We start from the raw sequence: 24,697 nt of genomic DNA, 5'->3' as shown, positions 1-24,697 counted from the left end.
AGCGCGCCCCGACCAGGAGGGGCGGAGCGGCCCGCAGTCCGACACGAACACCGCCACTGATACGCGCCTGACGAGGCAGTCTCTCCGACACTGGCGACAGGCGACTGCCCGCCCGCTCCTGGCGAGAGGCAGCAGGACCACAGGCAGTGCTCCGACAGCCGCCCTGCGGCGGGCTCACCCGCCCCGCCCCGCCCCGCCCCGCCCCGCCAACGGCCAGCGCGCGCCCCTCCGAGACAACGGCTGCGCACGCGCGAGACCCCTTCCCCCGGGCTCGACCGTTACGGCTGAGCCGCCCTGCGCATGCTCCACCTTCCCGCGGGCACCGCCTACAAGTCCCATGAGGCCAGGCGGCGCCCCCTCGCCCACGGCAGGCCCTGCCGGCGCTCCCAGCACGCCGGGAGCTGTAGTCCCCGGGGCGTGTCGCGTCAGCCGCCTCTCGGCTCCACTGCCTCCGCCCGGCAGGAAGCCCCCACCCCGTTGCTACGACTACCAGGAAGCGGGCGGAGCCGACCGGGAAGCGGAGTCACCAGCTGAGAAATGACGCCACTGGAGGCCCGGATGTTCACGGGACCGAGCCCACCCCCTCGGCCCCCGCCGGCGGAAGCGGGTGGCTGGGGAAGGGCTTCCTTCATGCGGGCCGGGTCACGTGACAGCGCGCCGCCACGTGACAGCGCGCGGCAGCCGCGATGGGCACCGCGCTGGACATCAAGATCAAGCGGGCCAACAAGGTCTACCGCTGCGGGGTGAGTGCGGCCGCGCGCCGGCCCCGGCCCCAGCGCGCGGGGCGGCCCCAACCGACGCCCGCGCCCCTTGGCACCCTGGCGCCCGGCTCCAGCCCCAGCCCCAGCCCCGCGTCGTCGCTGTGGGTCCCCGGCTCGGCTTGCGGCCGTCCCCGCGGGGCCGGTCTGCCCGCCCCGTGCCGTGTCCCGGCTCCTGGCTTGCCGCTGGGACTTGCCGGCAGCCCGGGAACGTCCCGGCTGGTGTGAGGCAGCGGGGCGCTTCCTTGGAAGGCGGAATAATTCGCTCTCTTCTGTCTTTTCCTTTGTCGTGACGGCTCTCCGCTTCGCGCCGTTCTTTGCCGTGGTAATGGGGCTGTGGCAGGGCTTGCGGGACGTTGCTGCTATCGTGCTGGGGGAAGCTTCGCTTCTGCCCCTGCTCAGTTCCCTCTCCACCGCCTCTGCCCTCCCCGTGGCTCCCCCTTATGTCCCTACCGAGGACACCACGGCTTCCCGCTGGCTTCCTGTAGCAAAGCGCTGCCCGGCTCCGGCACGTCTTTGCGATTAAGGCCTGCCTTTTGTCCTTCTCTTTCCCCTAGCTAGCGCGGCGATACCGCGGGGGTGCCGCTAACCTGTCTCTGGGGAGGGCGGCAGGGCTTCGGCAGGGAAGGGAAGTGAGGAGCGAGGCCCCCTGAGACATGGCGATTTGGAGTTCACCTATAGGATAGTGTCGCTTCAATCGTTTATACCTGTGTATTACAGCAGGACTGATACACTTTGATACAGTATACAGGTGCGGCCAGTTGCTGTTACAGAGTCTTGTTCCGTTTCTGTGCTCGGCAAGAAACCTTAAAGTGTCTTAAGATGTTGTTTGTACCTGATAGGAAATCTCCTCTTAGATAAAGTACTTAGGCAGGAGCAGATCTTATTTTTTTTTCCACTGGACAGGAGTCTGGTTTCTTAACTTTTTTCACTGATGTAGTTGTTGATAGTGATAAAGTGATTGTGCATACTTCAGCTTTTGCAGCTGCTTGAAAAAATGCTGTGCCTTTTTGCATTGTTGAAGACTTCAAGCACAGGAAAAAAAAAATCACCTGTCTCATGTTTTTGAGATTTATTTTTATCACTGTTTTTCTAGAAATATTGTACTGTTTAAGCAGAAGTTTTCAGGTCTTTTTTTTTTTTTTCTTTTTTGCTATCTAGCCACACTCTTGTATTATAAAAATCCTTTTCACATACAGCTTTCCCATCCATTAGTAGTTTGCCTGTTATAGTGTATAAAGCATGTTTAAATTTATTGAATGTTTTTAATGCTGGAAGAGTGCTTTAAATGGATTTGAATGCAAGGGTATACAGCCTCTGTTCTACAATTGTCAAATCGTCTAGAGAATTACTTTCATAAAGCTAAATTATCAGTTTGTGAACAACACATCCCTTTAGGTATGGCGTCATAGTGGTAAAGACTACTTTATGTATCTCACTTTCACATTGTTTTGCTAATGCACATTATTAGAAGGATCTTATTTATTTCAGTATCATAATGCTGTGCCCATTTTCAGTTTCTTCAGTTGGCTTGCTTTATATCACTTTAAACAAGATTATTTTTTTTAATACAGGAAAGGGGTATTTCTTCTGTCTTTAAGCTGAAATTAAATAAGATGTTTAGGGTTAGTAAATCTGTCAGTATTGTTTGTTTGCTTCCACTTTAACTCTGTGTGAAAAGGTTTATAATTTTAGTTCGTAAACTGGGCCTGAAATTTGGAGGTCTGAGTGATGTGAAAACACAATGATGAAAGAGCTGTACACTAGAAGTAAGTACAACATGAATTTTTAATAGAAATTTCATAGGGACAGAAAGGAATTACAAATCTCTAATTAGGCATGGAATGTATGCAGGTTTGGTGGGTTTTGGTGGGGTTTGTTTTTTTTTTTTTTTTTTTTTTTTTTAATTTACTGATTGTTGTATACTTCAGTGACAGTAGCTATGCTAATAATACCTTCTGTCTATGGCAACTTTCATCCCAAAATATGCTTGCATCAGTGCTACTTGAAAATGAAGGGATTCCTTGAGAAAAGACAATAGTTCATCCCAATGTGTGTGTCTAGCTGTTCATTTGAAGGCAATAGGGATACTGTGGCTAGACTTGATCTTTTGTTTTCTGAACTTATTTAAAGCTGCATTTGGATATGGAAGAAGGTGATGTCTAAATTATGCGCTGGTATGATAGTCTTTTTGTTATGCCTATTACATTATAATAGCACAAAAAATTGCTAAAACATTACTGAGCTTTCTAAGTCATAATTTGCCTGAGACCATGATTAATCCAGCATAACTCCACCATGCCGCTTACCTCCCCAGCCATTTAATTTCTGCTGCCTTTCTTGTGCTGACAGTATTGGCTATGCAGTAAGCCAGATCAGGGAAATGGATAGTATTTGTTTGGTGTGACACTCAAAAAAAGTAAATAATAATAATTAAAAAATCGACCTGTTGAATCATAGGTATCCTTTTTTGTTTTTCTTATGAATGTCTCCTCAAGTAGAGTAGAACAGAGAATACTTAACAATCAGTATCAGAACGGTCTTGTGCTGGATGGCCTACAGAAGAGAGATTAGACATAGTGGAGCAGCTCCAACAGAGCAGGAAATTGGACGAACAAAATAAATCTTGTTAGGGGAAAATATTTTTGAGAGTACATATGAGAAGGCTGGTGAGTGGAGAAGATAAGGGTGTGTTTAAAGCAAATAACTGACCCGGAAAATTAAGGTTGAATAACTTCTTCTTTTTTGCGTTTTGTAAGGTCAGAGTGATGCATGTTTCATTATAGGCTTTCCCCATCAGGCCAAGATCTTTAAAATTTCTCTTTGGTGCTGAAATATCATATAACAGACCCTTCAAATACCGTTCCCTGTTGTCTTGGGTTGGGTCAGGCTGCTTCTCATCCTGGTACGGTGACCTTGGTTATACTAAATCCAGCTGAATTCAAGCATATTTCATTGTTGCAAAGCAATCTCCTACAGCAGGTGGAAGTCACTTCACTTCCTAAAACTTTCTTTAGTTCTAGGTAGTTGAGTAGGGAACTATTTTGTTCTTTTTAGTCGTTCTTTGCTTCTGTGTTGACTGTTATTTTTTTTTTAATTGGGAGAAATTGGACACACAATTTGTAAAATAGTCATGCATCATGCAAGCCTGAAATTGTGTTCCTGCCTTTAAAGAGGAAGTTGGTTAAAATAACGTGCTGTGATAAACAGTGAGCGATTTCTGCATTCATTAGTTATAATCATCAGAAACGGGAGGAACTAAGCAAACAAACAAAGACCTTTATTTTATCCAGACTTCAATTTGAGAAAAGCTGGCTTAAATAGATTACTTCAAATTGTGAGTAAAAAACCAAGTTTGCCAATACTTCGACCAAAAGAATAATAGCATTGTTTAAAAAAAAAAAAGTGATAGGGGATTTACGAACAAAAAGACAATAAAATGGATCCTAATAGCACATCCTATAATAGCAAAATAAGGCTTATTGCAGCAAAACTGTGTTTAAGTTCCTAGGAACAGAAGACCTGTGTTCAGGAGGCTTTTTTTTTTTTTTTTTTTTTTAATTGGATGGAGAATTCTTGAGCCTTTGAGGCTCATTTAATAAACTCTGGAATGCTAGAAGAATGAGGGGACAGGCACAACTAATGATGCATTTTATTTAGAAAGCCTGAACAGGATGACTGGAGTAACTGTGGCAGTTAATCTGAGATTGATAATTAAAAGAATTCTAGGCTGAAAGGCCTGAGAAATGCTTTGTACAAAGAAAGGTGCCATAGTTAACATCAGCCAAGACTTTTAATGACAAGTGAGTCTCAAATATACTTAAGTCAGAATTTGCCCATAAGGAAGCTGTTTACTTTTTTTCTAAAAAAAGCAAACTAATTAGTAAATCTGAGCATTGAGGCTTCAAAGTACCTATGGACTAGTTAGTTGGGTTTAGCAGACGTTTTCTGTTGAATGTGGCCAGTTTCTAAATAATCAGAAGAATATGTAGTTAAGATTTGCAGGTGGCTTGTGTAGGTGTGGAATAGGTATGGAAGAAAATGATCAGGAATATGTAGTAAATGTGACTTACGTGAACTTAATGTGAGTTTTTAATTTGCCAAATATTTGCCCTTTGTCCTAAAAGTTAATGCCTGTGATGTAGAAAGTGGAATCTAAAAGGAACCCAAGGTGTCTTGGTAACCAACTGACCGTGGACTTCCATTCTACCAAAATAGTGAAAAGCTTAATCCATAGATGTATAGTGGATATCAAATGGAACTAGAGAAATGTTAGGCATTTCTGTATGGCATTAGGCTGATTTTTCTTACCAGGGATGCTATCAAGTGATTAGATATAATCTGAAAGTACATAATATCGAGCTAAAATTATTTTTCTAGCTCCTTAATGTAGCAAACAGACCTGACAGTGTAAAGAGTCAGGTTGGAATTAGTATATATTTTAACACTAAAAGTAATTTTCCCGACAATTTATGGGATAGTATAGTGTGTACTTTGATCCTTCCAGTCTTTACATAAAGTTTATAGATACTGGAATAGTTGTCTAGGTCATTCAGAAGTCTAGAGGTGACTTAGGACTCTTGAGATGAGATTCTGTGATGTGTGTTATGCACCATTTCGTGTTACTGATTGAAGATCGTTCCAAATTGTCCTCAGCCTGACTTGGGTAACTCTGCTCCACAACTAGAGAAACAAGGGATCGTGCTGCTAGATCAGATGAAGCAGGATTCATCTTAGTTGTGACCTTGAAAGTGACTGAAACTCTGAAAGTGTCAGTCTTCCTGGCAGTTTCATGTGCGTATCTGAATGGTAAGGAACCGACAACAGAAAGTTAAAAAGCTTGTTTGGGATCATTAGCCTGGGACACTCTTCTCACAAGAATGTTTTGTTTGCAGTCTAGCATATGTACCTCACTTCTCTGTCTGCTTCACATAATACACTGGCCTTCCTGTGGATGGATACTCTTGTTTAGGTGAATAATTCTGTGTAGAACTGTATTAGCTTAGTTGCATCTTGCAAAGTTTTGTCATCACATGGTGAAGCCATGAGGAGTTCCTAGTAAGGGAGAAGGTAAAAGGTGAGTAAGAGCAACTGATTGTAAGTTACTACATTGTAGTACATGGGGATTAATTCCAGTGGTGACTTTCTCAACGCCCTTAGTTTTGTGGTGTTAAAAGTAAATGAACCCCTTTTGATATGGACTGAAAACAGTACTAGTTTAGTATTAAGTGATGCCACATAACTTTTACAAATGGTATGTTTGCAAATGTTTTGCAAAAGTAAAGTTTTCTCATAAATTGTGTGCTAACTGTAAGTATTTGAACATCTTGTACTTTTCAGAAGGACAAGTATACTGACAGCTTTGTATTTAGAGGGGACCCTGGTTTTACACACACAAAAAAAAGACAAAGTAGCTCTTCTCCAGAAAAGACATAGCCAACTTCCCCCCAACACACATCAAACAGAAATATAACCTGATTGTATATAAACAGTTTCAGTAAATATTACAGCATCTTTTTCATAGTACTTCCCTCTTCCCCCACACTCACAACCTTTAAAAGTTTTTGTTAGAAAGTGGTTTTAAGGTGTTTTTTCATTTCTTAAGAGACATTGAATGTTATAAGAAAAATTCATACTTCAAGTCATTCTTCTCCTTTCTGCCCCAAATACATAACGCCCTTATCGTGTGAAAGTATGTAGGCAATAGCTCTGGAATAGGTTGTTGCTGTGTGGTGGGAGACTGTTCTCATTTATTAAAGCAGTTCATATGTTCAGGATTGTCCTTGCTTCTTATAGTTCAGCTGTACTCATTTTTCAAAGCAGTAACCTAATTGCTTGTACTAATTAAAGCCTGTTAGCAAAGCAGTACAGTATTTAGGTCAGCTTTTCTTCACTGTCCTTTTGTGCTTGTGCCTCCTGTTCCTGGCATTTCCCAATTGCTGCAGGTCCTCTTTTCAGACTTGCAGCGTGTCAGCCTTCGTTGTGATGCTTGATGTTCTACTGCTGTCCTCTTCTGCTTTAAACCGCCTGACCCATTTTCTATATTGTCATCCTGTACCACTAGTAAAGACAAAAGGCTGGCAAAATCCAAATAGCGTCTGTCAGAGATGTACATAACTAGACTGGTTTTAACTGGTCGAGTGTAGAGTGGGCAGTCTGAATTATCTTTTGGTTGGAGTGATCTGTAGTTTTGTGTCTAATTTGCAAGCCCAGTGAAGGTGCAGAGAGCATTACCGTCGAGCACAAGAGAAGGTTAGCCCCAAGAAACTTTCTTCAGGTTCTCAAATCACTTGCTGCTATTTCCAGATGTGTAAGAATGTTTGACGTGGAACCCTAGATTGGAGTGCATTCTCTGTTGTAGGAGAGGGGAAGGATAAACTATGGGGTATGTAAAATGAACTGTGTGTTGCTCTCCTGCAGTTAATCTTTATTTCAGTGTTAGAACTTCTAAGTTGATACTTCCAAGATGGAGTGTTCTTGTGCAAATACAATTTTGTAAACAAAACATTCTTAATGGGATAAGTGACGCATCTCTTGAGTCATACAATGTGCCTTCGATTCAGATACACTTTTGAACTCGTCCCATGGAGCATGGAATTTGCTTGTGTAGCAGAACAACTATTTATTTGTTTATTTTAAATCTATTCCGCTCCACTCTTGAGATGAGTCTTATCCTCAGCTTGGCCATCACTTTTACAGTTACGCCTTCTTTTCCATCTCCCATGGCTGACTGTCCCACTCTTCATATAAAAATCCCTCCTGGGATTTCATTCTAACATGTGAAATGGAACTTGTCTATTACCGACTGACCTGATAGTTGTTTATGAGGATATTTTCTGTCTTCCTGGAGAGGAAGATCTTGAAAGTTGGGAAAGAAATTGAAGCTCAGATTAGTACTTCTGCGAGGAGGAGAAGAATATTTTTAGAGAAAACAAACTAGAAATACAGAGGTCTCTTCCTCACATTGTTTTCATTATCAGTATTTGTCTTTTCTGACAAGGTTAGACTATTCTCTGGGAACAGTTTTCTTGAGTTTGAAAATCAGTTTGCACGCTGTCTGAGTAACAGCTATAGAAGCTATATTTGAACAAATGTTTTCCTGTCCTCTCTTCTCCTATTAGGAAGTTCTTTCTGGAGTCGTGGTCATAACAAGTAAGGATACAGTCCAGCACCAAGGTATCTCGTTAACAATGGAAGGATCAGTAAATCTGCAGCTTAGTGCCAAAAGTGTGGGTGTGTTCGAAGCTTTCTATAACTCTGTCAAGGTAAGACCTGTGCAGGTTAATATTTTTAGCACAAAACCTTTGTCTCTTTTCTCAGATTAAATCTTTCCTTAAAGGCGCTCAGGAAGTTATAGCACTTCATGGTATGTAAATGATAGAACGCAGAGAAATGCTCAGCATTATCTAGTGATATATGATGACATTTTGGGGTAGGAACTTGCACTGATTGGAGAGTTTTCTTTAGGGTTGAAATATAGTAACATAAATAGTATGGTTACTGGATGATGCGTTGAAGGACCATGATTTAAAGAAAAATAATAAATTGGGGGGGTGGTTTTTGGGGGTTTTTTTTTTGTAAAGTGACTGGGTTTAATTGGACTTTTGTGCCAGACCAGTCACTATGACAATAGTTTCTGCAGAGGCCATTGAGGTTGTGTGTTACTAGGCATGATGTAGGACCTGCACAGATTCTTCTTTGGAGTATGAGGCTGTGCACAGACTGTTTGACTGTGGAGCTCCTGGAAGGCCTTTGTACTGCTCTCCAGGTTTGGAAGTGTGGGGTTTGGAATCTAGTGGGGCAAGTTATCTCAGGCTCCACACAAACATGGCTGTACTGATTGAAGCAAGGCTGGCTCTGTCTAGAGGCAATATAGCTACATTTGCAAAACAGTTTGCTTAAGTTAGGATAGCCTCGGTGCAGGCCTCTTAAGGTTTTCATCTGTATCATAGTTAATTTGTTTACAGTATGAATAATCTGCCCATGAATGATTGAAAAACAGAAAAAACAGTAGAAGCAATAGATTTTCTTATTCCTGTCTAGTAGAGGGAAAATAATAGTCAAACTCCAGAGAGAAAAGTGTAATCTTCAAGCAGGCTTCCCCAGTTGAATCCTAGTTAATCATTGTTCCAGTGAGAGACTAGCCCTAAATACAGATCTTTAGGGTGGGAAAGGGCCAGGGAGAAGGTAGGAGGGAATGGCTAACTGCTCAACTGGCGCACATACTTGTTGATTCCTGCTGCTACTATTAACGGTTATAATTTAGAAAATGGAACTCCACTTTGCAAAGTGCTTGAGACTCTGCTGTTTAGCTCTCTAAATATGTTTGGTCATAAGTGTGATACAACCATAAAATAGATTACAAATTGTTTTCTTGAGGAAAGCAGTCTTCATATTTCTTTTTATTGTGAGACTGGAGAGCTGCGTGTTGTGAAGAAATACCTAAGTTTCTGGAAATTCAGGAAGACTGTTAGAGTTTAGTGGGTGTTGTTGGTTCTTGAAATAATGGGGCTGCCACTCTGCTTCAACCTAAACCTCTTAAATATTTATCTTTGCAGCCTATTCAGATTATTAACAGCACTATTGAAATGGTAAAACCAGGGAAGCTTCCCAGTGGCAAGACAGAAATTCCATTTGAATTTCCGTTGCATGTGAAGGGGAACAAAGTTCTGTATGAGACATATCATGGCGTCTTTGTTAATATTCAGGTAAGGCAGTCATATCTATAAAGAAAATCTGAACTTTTGTTATCTGCAGAATGTATTCTAAAGCCTCTCTTATTCCATGGAAGCAGGGGATAAAGTTTTGTGATAAAGTTTTCTTTTCATAGTGCTATATGTTTTCTTTTCTCAATTTGAAGAGTGAGCAGGAAGTTAGAGATCCTTTGAAGTAAGTAGCTTTTAAGCTTCCCTTATATTAATTTAGCATTCTTCTGGTGTGTACTGTATTTTCTAGATGTATCATGATTTTTAGTCTTAAGTTACATGTTAACCTTTTAAGTACTAGTTTCTAGGTAGTTTCTAGTTGCCTTTTTCATTTCCAGTTTCTAGGAGTCAACACTTTCCACAGGTGGTAACACTTCTTAAATGTGGCAAAGGAACCATCCTGACATCTCAGAATCCCATCAATGTAATGTTGCTTTTTAAAAGTTGTCGTGATGTCTGTTCCCTCTTCTTCTCCAGCAAGTTTAAGCTTTTCATTGGAAATAGTTGATGGTAATGAAACTGATCAGTGTAATGTGGGATGTACAAGAGAGAAGTAAAAGCATACTGGAAAGAGGGGCTTTGGGTTGAGAAAGGATAAAATGTATTTGCCACACTTGTTAAATCTTGTACAGTTCTCTTACAGGGTGATGTTTTCACCTGGTTCTGATTTTATTGTGAAAGAAGTTGCATTTACCATTTTGTAGATAATCTATATAGTAGTACATACCTAGAGATACAAGTGTGTGTACTGTTAACCTAGTACCAGTGAGACTTTGTTAGCATAGCAGACAACCAATTACTGCTAATAATACTTAAATATTTAAAATGAAGTGTACTGTCTTACCAGATCCATTTTAAGACACAGAGATAAATCCTACAGGAAAAAAGCTACCTAGTGTTCAGAGTCTGTTTTCCTGCATTCATTTGTGAGAAGCATCCTCCACAGGAAGTCTTTCCATCACTTATTGTTTCAGGCCTTCCATATGGAGTAAATCTTTAAAGAATGATGGCATAAACAGAACAGTAACAAGATGTCTTGCCTGAAATACCTTGTCAGAACTACTGTAACATATATCTGATCCCTCATGTTGTAGACAACTACATCCATTCCTTTCATGAAAAAAGACTGCGCTACATTGTCCTTTTGTTCAAAACAAATGTGGCTGTGTAATTTCATAACGAAGACTGAAACCAAAATGTTGAGAGCTTGCAGCATCTTCAAAAACACGAATTGTTTGCTTTCCTGTGGAGATGAGTAGTAACATTTCCTGCCCAAATCTGTATGTATTACATGCTTGTAACAGAATCTTGTGGAAACACAATTTTGAAATTTGACCTTTTTTTTTTTTGTTAAAAATTGCCGTACCATAGGTAGGTTCATTTGTTTGGGGTTAGGTTTTTTTGAGGAAAAGTCTTTCATCAACCATCTCTTGAATGTAAATATTGTGTTAGACAATGCTTTTTCTTACTGAGGAGTGTTTTTTGGTTTGATTTTGTTTTTTTTTCTTCCTTCAAGGAAAAAGTTGAAGGAGCCACTAAATGCAAAAATTTTCAGATGAGGTCTGATGAAGAATCACTGGGTTGCAAAACTTCCCCCCGCCCCCCCTTGTAGTTCACTGATGAAAGTATTGGATTTGATGACAAAGTATAAAACTGTTAGCTATTTAGCAGAACTGGAAGTCTTGTATTACAGTCTGGGATTTAAAAAAAGCCTAACAAACAAACCAAAACCCCACAACTCCCCCCCACCTACTAGCCTATCAGAAGTAACTAAAAGAAAAATTCCCTTGCTTTTTGTCTATATTCAGATGGTTTTTTTAAGTACATCCCATATCTTTTTTCAGTCTTCGCTTTCTTCCTAATGTAACATCTGTTGTTTGTGGTAGGTATGTCAAAAATGGTGCAAAACTGGTTGAGTTGCTTTCCATAATCCAGTTAACTTGCCTATGGTCAATAGCAGTTGTTTTAAGGTATACTTTAATGGTGAATATTTGTTTTGTTTTGTCCTTCCCTCTCTTATCTATGTAGCTTCTCTTTACCAGCTGTGGATAAAATGTAATTAAAATGTTAATCATTAGATTTCAGCCAACCTTTGAGAGTCCTGCTCTCCTGAAAAGGAAAATGTAGTCTCTCCCAAGGTTATTCAAGGTGCACTGATACCTGATAAAACAGATACATACTTCTACTACTTACTAGTACAAAATCAAGCTTGAACTGCTTAAAAATACTTTGCTAGTTTTAAATAAATCAAAGGAAAGAGTTCATTTGCTTCTAACATGTTTATATTTGTTCTCTGTCCAAATCAAGAAATGGCAAAATAGACTACAAACAGTATACCACCTATTTATTTTTTCACTTGAGTAACTAAAGGTGCTGTTTAACAAACACTTCTTAGACCTCTGTCCAAGTCCTGTGCAGTTTCAAAGCAAGCCTCTATTTCTTGATCTAGGTATTAGTTTGTTAGCTGGGGGTTCAGCATCAAGATTCAAGTCTCTGTTCTCATGCAGAGACCTTCTAATTAGACACTGATGGGGAGGCTGTGGGCCAAATTTGAAGGCCTGTGTGGTCCTGCTGCCTCACTGCACTGTGTTCCCTGGTCTGAGTGAAGTGTAGTGCAGTAATAGAAGGTTGGCTCAACAGTGATTAACTTCAGTGGAAACCATAGCCTGTGATGGGGTAAGAGATACGCTCCCCGGTCTTGTTCTTGCACGCATATTCAGGTTATGTGCAGAGAGACACCATGACCTACAAGTTACGAAACTGAGTCCCTAGTCTGAGTGCACCTGGTTTTGCCAATTCCTCATCTGTAAAGAAGGAAGTAAAACCAAAACAACAAAAAACCCCGCCCCAACATATTCCCTATCTTGTAAGGACATTGAAAGGCTATGTTACAGATGCTGAAATATATGATTACTGTGATAACCAAGGCTATACTATTTTTCAGTCACTGGTTTATGGCTCCTTTTTTAGGGGAGAAAGGGGAGGAAATCAGCAGCAAGTTTTTGAACAGTGAACAGCTAAATTAACCTTGTTGCCTGACTTTACTGCATGCTGCTGCTTTTAAGTTCAGCTATATGGTTAAAGACAGTTCCCCATTAAATGTGCATGTAACTGTTACCACTGTTAAATTCAATCTTACAATAAATTTAAAATTAGAGGGACTGTGAATATATCTTATTGATAATCACTTATCCAAAGTATGGTGGAAAGCACTACTGTAATCACTTTTAACTGAATGTAATTTGGGTGCTGAAGCCATACAAGAATACTGCTCTCTGTCAGTGAATTAGTCCCTCAGTCTCATAGGTTGTTACATAACACAGACGATACGGAAAGCATTTGCAAATGACTGTGATATGGGACTGTAAACACACAGAAAAATCAGCTTTCATTTGGGAGCATCTAAAATCATTGTATACCTCTTATCTCCTTCCCCTCTCCCCATCACTGGTATGTACATTGCATACTAATCTGTTTTAAACCATGCCTTAAATATTAATAACAGTAACATTCTGCACATATGCAATGAAAAGATGAAAAGTTGAGAGAGACAGAGGAAATCTTAACTAAGGCTCTCTTCTTTTTCTCTGCCATCCTATTCTTGCCAGTATACCCTGCGGTGTGATATGCGACGTTCTCTGCTGGCAAAAGACCTAACTAAGACTTGTGAGTTCATTGTCCACTCACTGGTAAGTGTGGTTTGTATTAACTATACAATGCGAGATTCCCGTCCCCCTCCGTCCCCGTCTCCCCCCCACCACTTTAAGTGAAGTTTGGCTGTAAGGTTAGAAAACCAAGTTAAAACCATGTAATTTGTGACAGTGACACACAGGCTATGTATGAGTAAAGGAAGCTAGCCTCAAAAACATCCAAAAGAGCTAGGGTGTCAGTTGCTTCTGATAAGAATAATACATCTCTCTCTTCATTTAAAGAAAATAGTACAAAGAGGATTTGGATTATAAGATGTTTTTATATGGCACGAAGTTTATTCTCTTACTCGTCCTTTCAGTTCTGAAACAATGGTGTAGTTAGATAAATATTATGGTGTTCTTCTAAACACTGTTTCAGATTATTTGAGCATTTCTTAGCCAAAGGTTCCAGGCAGCCACAATGCCTGTCCTAGAAATGGGAGTTTGTTGGTGAAGAGAAAATATTTTATTTCTGTTCCTCAGATGACTAATTATGATTTAGGCCCCTGACTCAAAGTATCAAAGCTGGAACTGCATCAAGTTGGAAATAGGAAGCTTGTCAGCTTAATCACCTTTGCTATTAAGTAAGCCCATGGTTGGCAATATGCTAAGGTAACTAGGTTAACAAATATCCACATCCTGTGGTTAGCAACATGGAGACAGCCTTCCTCCTGTGGAGATAGCATTGTGGGAAGAGATTTGACTGTCTCTGATTTGTCAAATCTGTCTTTGACTGATTTGACAAGAAATGCTTTGCTGCTTGTTATTTGAAGTTCCTATATCAGATTGGTTTTTAGTTTATGTTGGCTTGTACGCATGTCCAGAGCATCTGATGTCAGTACAGACTGTGCAGGCCTAATTATCTCTTTTTTTCCACCCACAACTTGCTAGAACATACTGTTTGTATCATTCCTTTGACCTCTAACAGGACAGTAAAGTATTAGACTCGTTTGTCTTACTTTTGAATAACGGTGGAAATATGTTATTTTAGTTCTATAGTACCTTTTAAAAAGATTTAGTACTTTTTTTTTTTTAAAGATTTAGCTAGGTCCTATAAAGAAGTTTCCTGTTGGTAAGATTTCATTATTTTCTAAAATATATTATGCTACATTTTATTGGTCCATTATTACATTATAGGTAAGCCACACTTGTCAAAATAGTGAACAAATTACATATCACGCCATTTCTTGGTTTTATTTCTTGTTCCCACTACAGCACTTCTTAGATCACAAGTCAGTAAATCATGAATCTCTCAGTCAGGGTGAATTAATGAGGTTTTACTGAACATATAATTCTCACTGTCAGTGCTCAATGTACCATTTCCCTTAACCTTATTCTTTGCCAGAATTTGTCATTTATGGGAAAATACAGTCAATCTTTTGCTAATATCTTCCATCTTGCAGCTGGGCAGCAGAAGCTATTTTGAATTCTTAAGTAGTGAGGATAGATCCTAACTAAGAGTTCAAGTTAAGCCTGTTGGTGGTGGTGTGCTCTGCCAACTTCCAGTTACATACAGTCGGGTCTCTCATAATTGATGCTGCGCTCGCCACTTATTCTAAATATGCAGGGAAAAGACAGTGCACTTCACTGAGATAAGGATGGAGAGAGTGGTTGGTGAATGGTAAGTGAAGCTTGCCTTCCTGATGCAGAGCACAAGCTGCCATCTCAGCAGAGCTCAGAGCGAAAGACTTAACTTTGTGGTTTTGTGATGAAAGGTGTGAATAGCTACTGAAGAACTGTTATAATGTGCCCCCAAAATTGCTTCTCCAGTGTGGAAAGCTAACCTGGACCAAGTTTTTGTTTATTTTACAGTTAAAGAAGCTGGAATGCGAAGCCCATTAAATCAATGCTACACTAGATCCATCAGCTGAGGACCTCCTAGTAATATGAGGCTGGCTTAGGAGACCTGAGCTGTTATTGAAAGGGCAGCAGAAGGAGTTCAAAGTGCTGAGACATAACAAGAGGGAGGGAGAGTTTATAAAACATATTTGAAGCAATGGAGCAAGTTCATTTATAATCTCCCACTCTCTCCCCTGCGCAAATTTACTAAGTATTAATAATGAAAGGAAACATTGCAAGTGACACATAAAATGTAATTATTTGTAAATACAGAAATGTGAAATTTAACTTTTTTTTACAGCATACCACATGCTTCAGATAGGTAGTGTGTTTCTTCTTTTCCAGGTGGTTTAGAGTAGTCAACCATGTTTTGTTTTCCTTTTTTTTCTTTTTTTTTTGGTCAGTGTAGGTAAAGCTTATGCCAAAAACTTATAAATGGAGAGCTTGTGTGGTTTATTGCAATGGCAAACACAAAGTAACCAAAAATTGACACAGTTCTGTTTCTACAATGCATTGTGACTTGTATTTAGACAGTATCATAATGTTATTTAATAACAAAGGCAAGAAATCTCAGGGGTTTTATTACATAGATGCATACTTTCAGTATGAAGACAATCCTGAAAACTAACACATCCAATAGTTGCTTGACTTTGTTGTTGTTTTTAATATTCTCTCTGTGTGTTTTGTAAATCATAGTTTATGGTTTAACTCTTTCATTACTTGTAGTCACAGAAAGGGAAACTGATGCCAAGCCCAGTAGACTTCACAATTACGCCTGAAACTTTGCAAAATGTTAAAGAGGTAAGAGTTTTCTTATTATTTTATTTTAAATGTAATGCTTGTGTGATTCTGAGTGAGAACGAGAGGAATGATTAAATGCTGCCCTGTAGATAATCAACTCTTTTTTTTTTCTTTTTTTTTTCCTTTCCTCCTTTTTTACTTTTGTAAGCAAAAAAATGATTCTGCCTGATCTCTTGTGATAGTGGTGACTAATGTAAGGTGGAACTTTGTTCAGTAATGGTTAAACACTTTTATCATTTTTCTGAGTGAAAGATGGCAGTGAAGCAAGGGAAAATATTCTATACCACATCTAGCCAAGATCCTTTAAAAATTTATATTTTGATCCTTGGTTATGCCTTTTCTTTACAGCCCCATGTGGCTTTGGGAAGCCTGAAAAGTAGTAGCTGTCTTGGTCATTTAGCTTTCTGAAGATTGGTTTCTGTTTGTCCACTGAAATCTGTGTTCTGTTTTTCCAGATTTTCCTGTTGTGCTCTTTTTGTTAATAAGATTACTTTTCTGCTTTAGGTCTCTGTTCTGCATCCCCAATTTGTCTTCCATTGCTCTTAGTCCCAGACTTCTGAATTTAGACCTACTCTTCCACTTGTTTCTCAAAACAGACCTCTTGGTGTTTGGGTGTTTTGTGCTATTGTTGACCTTACTCTACATATTCACAGAATCATTGTGGTTGGAAGGGACCTCTGGAGATTGGTTAGTCCAGCCCCTGTGCTCAGAGCAGAGTCACCTAGAGCAGGTTACTCAGGGCCATGTATAGTCACTTTTCAATATCTCAAGGGATGGAGACTTGCAACCACTCAGCAATGTTACAGTGTTTGACCACCCTCACAGGATTAATAAATAAATAAAGAATTTAAAAGTAATTTCCTTTATTTCAGTTTGTTCCTATAGCCTCTTGTCCTTTCACTAGATACCACCGAGAGGAGTCTGAGTCTGTCTTCTTTCCTCCTTCCCATCAGGTATTTATACATATTGAGAAGATCTCCCTCAGCCTTCTGTTCTACAGGGTGAACAGTCCCAGCTCTCGGCTTCTTTCTGTGTGTCACGTACTCTTAACCATCTTCATGGCCAAAACCAGCAAGGGCTGGACTTGCTCCAGTAAGTCTATGTTTCTTGTCCTGGGAAGTCCTGAATTTGACACACTATCCCCAGTTTTATATCACCAGTGCTGAAGAGATGGGGAGAATCACCTCCCTCAACCGGTTGGCAACACTTTCTAATGCAGCTTAGGATGCTGTAGGCCCATTTGTCCAGCCTGTTGAGATCCCTGTGAAGGGCTGCACAACTATCTGGTTCACCAACCACTCCTTCCAATTTTGTATTATCTGCAGACTTGCTGAGGATGCGCTCTGTCCCATCATCCAAGCCATCATTGAAGATGTGAAGTAATATTGGCTCCAATGTTGACCCCAGTCACTGGTGTACACCACTAGTGGCTGGCCTTCAGCTGCACTTTGTGCTACTGATCACAAACCTTTGAGTCCAGCAGTTGAGGCTGTTGTCAGTCCATCTCGGTGTCTAATCTGTACTTCTAGTCTGTACTCATCAGTTTGTCAGTGAGGTTGTTAGGAGAAACTATCAAAAACAGTGCTGAAGCCAACATAAACAGTATCCGCTGCTCTCCACTTGTCTACCAAGCTAGTCATTTCATCATAGAAGGCTATCAGATTGGTTAAGCATGATTTTGTTTTCATAAATCCATGCTGACTGCTTCCAATCACTTTCTTGTCCTTTATATGTTTGGAAATGACTTCCGGGGTTATTTGCTCCATTGCTTTCCCAGGGATTGAAGCAAGGCTGATGAACCTACAGTTCCTCAGATCTTCCCAACTGAAGAAGAGCGTGACATTTACTATCTTCCATTCCTCGGGAACTTTCTTTGTTCATGACAACCTTTCAAAGATAATCAAGATTGGCCTCATGGTGACATGGGTTGGCTTCCTCAGCACTTGTGGGTTTGTTCCATCAGGTCCCATGGACTTGTGTACATCCAGTCTGTTTAAATGTTCTCTAACCTGCTCCTCCTCTACCAAGGATAACCCTTCCTTGGTCCAGACTTTCCCTGTGGTTGCAGGGGCCTGGGATTCCTGAAGGCAAACCTTATCAGTAAAGTCCGAGGCAGAGAAGACATTAAGTACCTCTACCTTTTTCATGTCTCTTGTCACGAGGTCCCCTGCCATATTCAGTAACAGGCTGACATTTACTCTCATCTTCCTTTTGCAGCTGGTAGACTTGTAGATGCCCCTTTTTGTTGCCCTTCATGTCTCTTGATTTAACTCCAGGTGGGCTTTGGCTTTCCCAAAACCATCCCTGCACACTCGGGTAGTGTTTTTATGTTCGTCCTGGCTCACCTGCCCCAACTTCCATCTTTTGTATGCTTCCTTTTTGTGATTTTTTTTTTTTATCAGTAGCATCTTGTTCATCCATGCAGGTCTCTTTCTACCTTTGCTTGACTTTCTGCGTGTTGGAATAGACCATTCTTGAGCATGGAGGAGGTGATTCTAGAAAACCAACCAGCTGTCATGGTTGAACTCTAAATCCAGCAGAGTTCGAGGATGAGCAGGTTGTGTCCAGCAGCCTCTCATGTCTCTGCAGACTGCTGCACGCTGAAAGCATATGTTTTTCCAAATATAAGGATATAATAACTATTCTTGGTGGTAAAATTACTTTTGGGATGATTGCTAAATACTAAGCTCTCAGCAGTCTGCTCTTCCTGTGAACTACGTTTCCATATAAATTATTTTCTGTTTCTTCTTTCCCTTCTGTATCTTGATACCCTACTCATTGGCTGAGCAAAGACTCAGTGGTGTACATCATGAGAAAGTCCTGTCCATTAAAAGCTCTTTCTTAAGTTTAATAGCAGACCCTGTACCTTTCTGTATTTCAAGTACATAACCAAAAAAGTAGGTTCTAAAACTTCTGACATCTCTGATCCAGCAGATCTTGGTATTTAGTTGTGGAGCTGTCTAAAGAACGGTATTGAATGTGTGTGGTAGCACAAGTGGCCTTTTTATTTTATTTTATTTTTATTTTTTATTCCTCTCCCTGTCTCAGAAAAATGTATGGGGCTGAAGTGGCTACCTGGTGGACAGGTAGAAAAAGTCACTGTTTTGGTATACTTAAAATATTAAAATTTCCATTCTCTGTTTGGCTGGAGGTTGTGACTGAACTATAATTTCTAATAGGCTACTAGAAAACTGATTAGGAGGGTTGCAGTAGCCAAGCAAAGCACAAAGAGGTTAGATGAAAAGCCGTGATAGATTTGCTTGTATGTTCTTAATTCTTATTTTGGGGGCATTATGAAATAGAGTGTAAATGATAGGTCCTGTAAGAGAAGACCTAGCTGGGATTAAAATGAAGAGTACTGACAAGAGTACAAGAGTAGTAAGGCTCTAGGGGAAATATACCTTTAAAAAGCAAGTCTTGTAGACTAGGATTGAGGAAAATGGCCTTGAGTTCTTGTTCCACAAGTTCCTTTTATCTCTGTCTCTTAGGTTCCTGACCACTGTACTCGGGGGATAGCTATATGATGTCCCTGTGAAGTAGGGAAGCAACTACATGTTTACTAATAGTGGTGATGAGAAGAACCTACAAGGGATCATACAATAAAAAAAGCATTTTACTAATACATTATTAGGACTCAATATTTCATAGGGTGGTTTTGTCAGGGATGTAACTTCTGTTATTTAAGTTAGGAGAAAATACGCAAGTGAGGTCACATTTACTAAACACATAAAAATTCATCTCTTTTTATTTCCCCCAAAGATTTGTTTTGAGCTAAATTCTGCAGAGGTGTTGGGTATCTGAGTGAAACAGTCTAAACAATAGCTGAGGAGAACTTTTCTGCCATTGCTACTGGCAGCCAGGACTAAGAAGCAAAACAAACAGATTGGGAGAAAAAAAGTTTGTGAGAAGAGAGTTGGTGTGAAAGAAGGGAAAAAATCAGTTACATGGGCAAGGAAATCTGTCACCACAAGCAAGTGTGAACAGATGGTTGGAAGGTAGAGGCCAACATCAAAGATGTCAGTAACAAAAAATTAAGGAGGGAGAGAAGAATAAGGCTTGCAAAAGAAGGGGAAGGTTAGAGCAGGATGCTCTAAGAGTTTGAAGAAAGTTGGATGGTGAAGATATGAGCTGAAGATGTGGGTAGAAAACTTGACTGTTTCAGTTTGCCTCCTGCCAGAACTTGAAATGTAACTAGCTTCTGGCATATGAGTTTCTCTGCTGGCCTGAAAAAGGGGAAGGCAGGGGGAGCAAAACCCCCGCTCTGGTCTTTTATGGAGACTGACTTATAGACTGTCATCCTTGATCAGCTATTCTCACTGCTCCTTCTTTAAAAAGTAGGAAACATGCTTGCTGTTACGAAAATTTTTAGTGTGATCCTGTATTCAAATTAATTGTCCTTAATTGGTGTCTTGGTACATAAGCAGTATGCTACATCTTGCATTAAATAAAGATTTTTAAATGCCTGTCTTCCATCCCAATAGTGGCCATGAGAGAGAAATTTAGAAAGGTGGGAAAATCACTGAAATGATAGACTATATTGTAATCCATAACTAAATGGGACCAGAATGCAGTTCTCTAGAGCACCACCAGCTGACTTAACTTGACCATCCTCTTAGTTCCTGCCAGCTTACCTCCTTCACCATGTGGTTCCTGACTTCTGGATTAATTGTAATAGCCAAGTTTTGCCAGCTCATCCAAGGAAAAATGCTCCTGTGGATGGAATGAGTAGGGGGATGCATGTCGGGGTGGGGGGGTAGTAAGAGATATCTTAATGCATCTGCTTAAGGATGCATATTTAAAGAGTTATACTATTTAAGTTACTTGAGGCATTTCTGAACTTTTGAGTTCTTAACTTTGCAACTTTTGGGGATTTCCTATATACTTTGATAACTGTCTTTCTGTAAGGTGGTTGTTTTGTCTTTTTTTTTTCTTAGTCTGCTCTTACAGTTGTGCCTCCCCCTTCCCCCCCACCCCCCCATATCTTTTCAGAGAGCTTCACTTCCAAAATTTCTCATCAGAGGTCATCTCAGTTCTACAAACTGTATCATTACACAGCCACTAACAGGGGAGCTGGTAGTGGAGAACGCAGAGGCTGCAGTCAAAAGTATTGAGCTGCAGTTAGTACGTGTGGAAACCTGTGGTAAGTTGCTCTGTAAACGGACTGTGTATTGACTGCAGTAATTACCACCTGCACTCTTTCAGCTTAAATATGAAAGATTGTCAAAAGCCATACAATTAAAAAGACTTGCAAAAAATTGTTTTGCATTTTAGGTGGAACAGTCCAAACATTAATTTAAGTAATCTCTACCATCCTTAACTCAGAGTGCTAATGTGAAAACTTGCAGGTCAAAGGGCAAAATGTCTTGCCCACACTTACCCCGCTCCCCCCAACCCCAGTGTCTTGGGTTTAAATTTTGGCCACTGCTTTCTCTTCTCTCTTTCCCTTCCCCTCCCCTCCCGTCCCCTCCCCTCCCTCTGAATTTCCCGCTTTCACCAGGGTGCGCGGAAGGTTACGCCAGAGATGCCACAGAGATACAGAATATTCAGATTGCTGATGGGGATGTCTGCAGGGGCCTACCAATTCCTATATACATGGTGTTTCCCAGGTTGTTCACCTGCCCTACCCTGGAAACAACAAACTTCAAAGTTGGTAAGTGTGTAGGGCTTTATGCTGTGTTGGCATCTTTCATCTGAGATAAGTTTCTAGTTTCACTTTAGCTTCTGGCAGGTAACGGGATAAATCGCTGTCAGCACTGCAGGAAGAACCAAGGACATGCAGCTGTTTCCCTGTAGAGGTTTCCTGAACAGGATTGCAGTCAGCTGTGTTTCAAATAGATTGAGAAAATACAGCCCAAATACTTCTAACTAAAAACAGTTGTGCAACTATTAAGCTACTTCTGACTAACAGAATTACATGGTAAAGGGACAGGAGAAGCAGTGTAATGGCAGGTAATTTTTTTTCCCTGCCAAAAAATTACGTGTGATTAAACACTTGAGTAATAGCCCAAGAATAATATGCCAAGATGACCCCTTCCTTCTTTTCATCACCAGTGAGAAACCCCTCTTTCCATTCCCTCTCCTTTTTGTTTCCCATTCTTCTGCTGCACAGACTCAGAAGTAGAAAAAGTAAAGTTAGGCTGTATGTGACTATGCTTTTCTTGGTCTATACCAGCTGCTTCTTCCTGCTTCTTGTTGCCAAAATCCAACATTTTCATTAACAAACACCTGCAATTGAGGATTTTCCTCACTTGTTCAAATAATTGCTGCAAAAATTCTCTTTGCTAGCCTGTTTTTCTTCCCTTCATCCTGCTGGAATCTGATGGTAGTTCTTTTTTTTTTATTATTTTATTTTTATTGTATCAGATTGAAGCTGCAAGTCCCTGCCTTTAGGATCCTTCCCAGCTGAAGCCCCTCCTACTGTTCTGCTGTGTATCTTGGACAAGTGTGCACAACTAGTTTTTCAGCCCTGCCTACCTGTTTATCTGTTCCCCTGAGAGCATTTTTACACCTGATGTGCACAGCGATTCCCCCCTGCCCCCCCCCCCCCCAAGTAATATTCTTCTCTACTTTTTGCCATTTCTAGCTATTGAATAGTATTTACCATGACAAATGGCTACTGCTAGTGTAGTATCTACTTTTATCTGTAAGAACAGTCTTAATGTAGTTACAAAGATTCTAAAAAAGGACAATTACTTTCAGTTTATTTTGATCTCTGGTTCCCTTCATTTATTAACTCTACCTGACTTTGTATTCTGTCTCCATTTAGGATTGATTACAGATCTTACAGCAATTTGGGTTTTGAACACCACAATACAATATCTAAAGAGCAGATTTTCTTTTGAAAAACATTTTTCATAGTTTGCAGGTATATTGTATTTTGGTGTTTAATTTCATAAGGCCATGCGTAATGTAGGATTCTACGGCTATGTTACATGCTGACAGCAGAGAGGAGTCTGTTCCCTACCTCTTCCACTTACGTGCTTCTAAACAATGCGTGTTGGTGTGAGGTGTCTTTCCCAAAACATTTTAATCTTAGATGTCTGAACTCTGCCTCTTGTCCAGAAGACTGTATGTCATAGTTTTTCAGTGATACACAAATGAATCCAGAGGAATCCCAAAGATGAGAACAAGCCAAGTTTCTCTAGGAATGGTCCAAGCTCTGGGATGCCTGTGGTGAGGTTCTGCCTGGAGTACCTTGTTCATCCCTGCCACAGGAAAATCCAGGGTATTGAAATGGCTTGGAAGAGCCCTGTGAAGTGCTGTGCCTGACAGCAGGAACTGCCTCCCTCTCATCCTACTGCTATGATTCAGATTAATATTGTAATCCTTATTTTTTTTTTCCCCTTCTTCCAGAGTTTGAAGTTAACATTGTTGTCCTTCTGCATGATGACCATCTCATCACAGAGAACTTCCCACTGAAGCTCTGCAGGATGTAAATAGTCAGAGGAGAATCACTCAAGGATTTACTGAAAAAGGACAAAATTCTTCAGAGGCGAAGTGAAATTTTATCCACAACTTATTTTAACTGAAAACACATCACTTCCTTCTTCCTGCTGGTAGTTCTTGTGCTTTCAGTTCTCTGTAAATGTTGCAAAGACTTTGCCTTACGATAGCCTACATGGATGTATCTATCCAGCCAGCCTTGTCAGGTATCTTTCTGACTTCAGCAACCATGTTTTTCCCTAGTTTTTCTCAGACAAATCCTGAAGGAATGATTCCATGTATTTCTACAACTTGTAGAAAGTTTCTCTCCTTATTTCATTTTGTAATACTTGTTCCAAAGTCCTTTAAAGACCTCTTAAACCCAGCAAGTCCTGTTATACAGGGTGTATATATACTGGGGGGAGGGTATGGGACTTGTACTACAATACTGAATAGTGTCTTTGAAGGTATAATAAATGGTGCTACAACAACACAAGGTGGTGGTATGGGATGAATGTGAAATAAGTGATGTGAAATGAATAATGACGTGAAATAACACCAAGTGTATTTTGGTCAATTTGGGAATATGAGTCTGTATTGGAGGAACGCTTAGAACTGAAGTTGGTGTTTTGCATGTGGTTTTTCCCTGGGTTAGAAAAACAATGCCCTTACTTTATCTTTGCGATTTGTGTAAAACACCACTGAAAAAGAAGATCAGTCAAAAGTGTTTAGTTTGAGGATATATTTATTCTTTGCATTATACCATCTTCCCTTTTATAAGATTTCTACAGCTCACTTTTGATGTGGAAAAAAATGTCTGTTATGTGACAAACAGCACCACTGAACTGCTGCAGAGCACCTGATGGTGATGGTGGAAAAACTGCATTAAAAACTTCCACGCCGTGGCACCTTGTGACTTTAGGATGTGACTTGTCATATGAAGAACCATTCCACAGGAGACAGTTGCTCTTTTTAATTAGGTGGGTTAATATTGTCACTTGTTCAACTTAAAGTATAAATGTAAATACCAGGAAAGGAATAAGTTAAGGTAAATACATTAAAGTGTTTCTAACTATACACCTTAAATGAACTATATAGGCAAACTATTTCAGCAAGAAATAACCTTCCCAGTGTAAACGGGTTGTGGATTTTGATGTTGTTTTAAGTTAACAGAACAGCTACACTTTCATTCTAATTGTGAATTTTCCGTACACTATTATGTGGGGTGGAGGTATTATGTGGAGTACTATATAATACAAAGTATTATATAAAAGTGTAAAGATGACAGCCTGAAAAGACAGAATTAAGAAGACTGCCAGAAAGCTTCCCTTACCTTTATCCAGCAGCAAAATGTAATTCTAGGTTTGGCCCTGGTTCTTTATAATCAATATTTTAGGACTAAACAGCTGAAATTCTTATTTCAATGTCTTACAACAGTCGGGGGGGGGGGAAGCTATTTACTAGAAGTTAACATTTCTCTAAG

General features: G+C 40.3%; 1 protein-coding gene across 3 annotated transcripts; it reads left to right on the top strand.

Annotated features, from left to right (window-relative positions):
* The first annotated feature begins 588 nt into the window (after positions 1–588).
* VPS26C (VPS26 endosomal protein sorting factor C) lies at positions 589–24,656 on the top strand. 3 transcript variants are annotated; one of them, XM_075518557.1, is made up of 8 exons: positions 589–743; positions 7,880–8,023; positions 9,317–9,466; positions 13,072–13,152; positions 15,718–15,792; positions 20,782–20,932; positions 21,290–21,442; positions 23,146–24,656. In XM_075518557.1, the coding sequence occupies exons 1-8, from the start codon at positions 687–689 to the stop codon at positions 23,226–23,228; spliced, it is 894 nt and encodes a 297-aa protein (XP_075374672.1). In that variant the 5' UTR covers positions 589–686; the 3' UTR covers positions 23,229–24,656. The 3 variants fall into 3 exon arrangements, with proteins under 3 accessions (XP_075374672.1, XP_075374680.1, XP_075374690.1); XM_075518565.1 differs by lacking the exon at positions 589–743 and adding an exon at positions 886–1,010; XM_075518575.1 differs by lacking the exon at positions 589–743 and adding an exon at positions 6,882–7,143.
* The last annotated feature ends 41 nt before the right edge of the window (positions 24,657–24,697 follow it).

Source organism: Mycteria americana, chromosome 1 (genome assembly GCF_035582795.1).
Source record: "Mycteria americana isolate JAX WOST 10 ecotype Jacksonville Zoo and Gardens chromosome 1, USCA_MyAme_1.0, whole genome shotgun sequence".
NCBI classification, from domain to species: Eukaryota; Metazoa; Chordata; class Aves; order Ciconiiformes; family Ciconiidae; genus Mycteria; species Mycteria americana.
This window is presented reverse-complemented; position numbering and strand designations above follow the sequence as displayed.

What these genes read in the sequence shown, in the direction of transcription:
- VPS26C (XM_075518557.1), top strand. Translation starts at nt 687, where the DNA reads ATGGGCACCGCGCTGGACATCAAGATCAAGCGGGCCAACAAGGTCTAC. An exon ending in GCGTCTTTGTTAATATTCAG is followed by an intron (nt 9,467 to 13,071) that starts GTAAGGCAGTCA and finishes TATTCTTGCCAG; the next exon opens with TATACCCTGCGGTGTGATAT. An exon ending in AACAACAAACTTCAAAGTTG is followed by an intron (nt 21,443 to 23,145) that starts GTAAGTGTGTAG and finishes CCCTTCTTCCAG; the next exon opens with AGTTTGAAGTTAACATTGTT.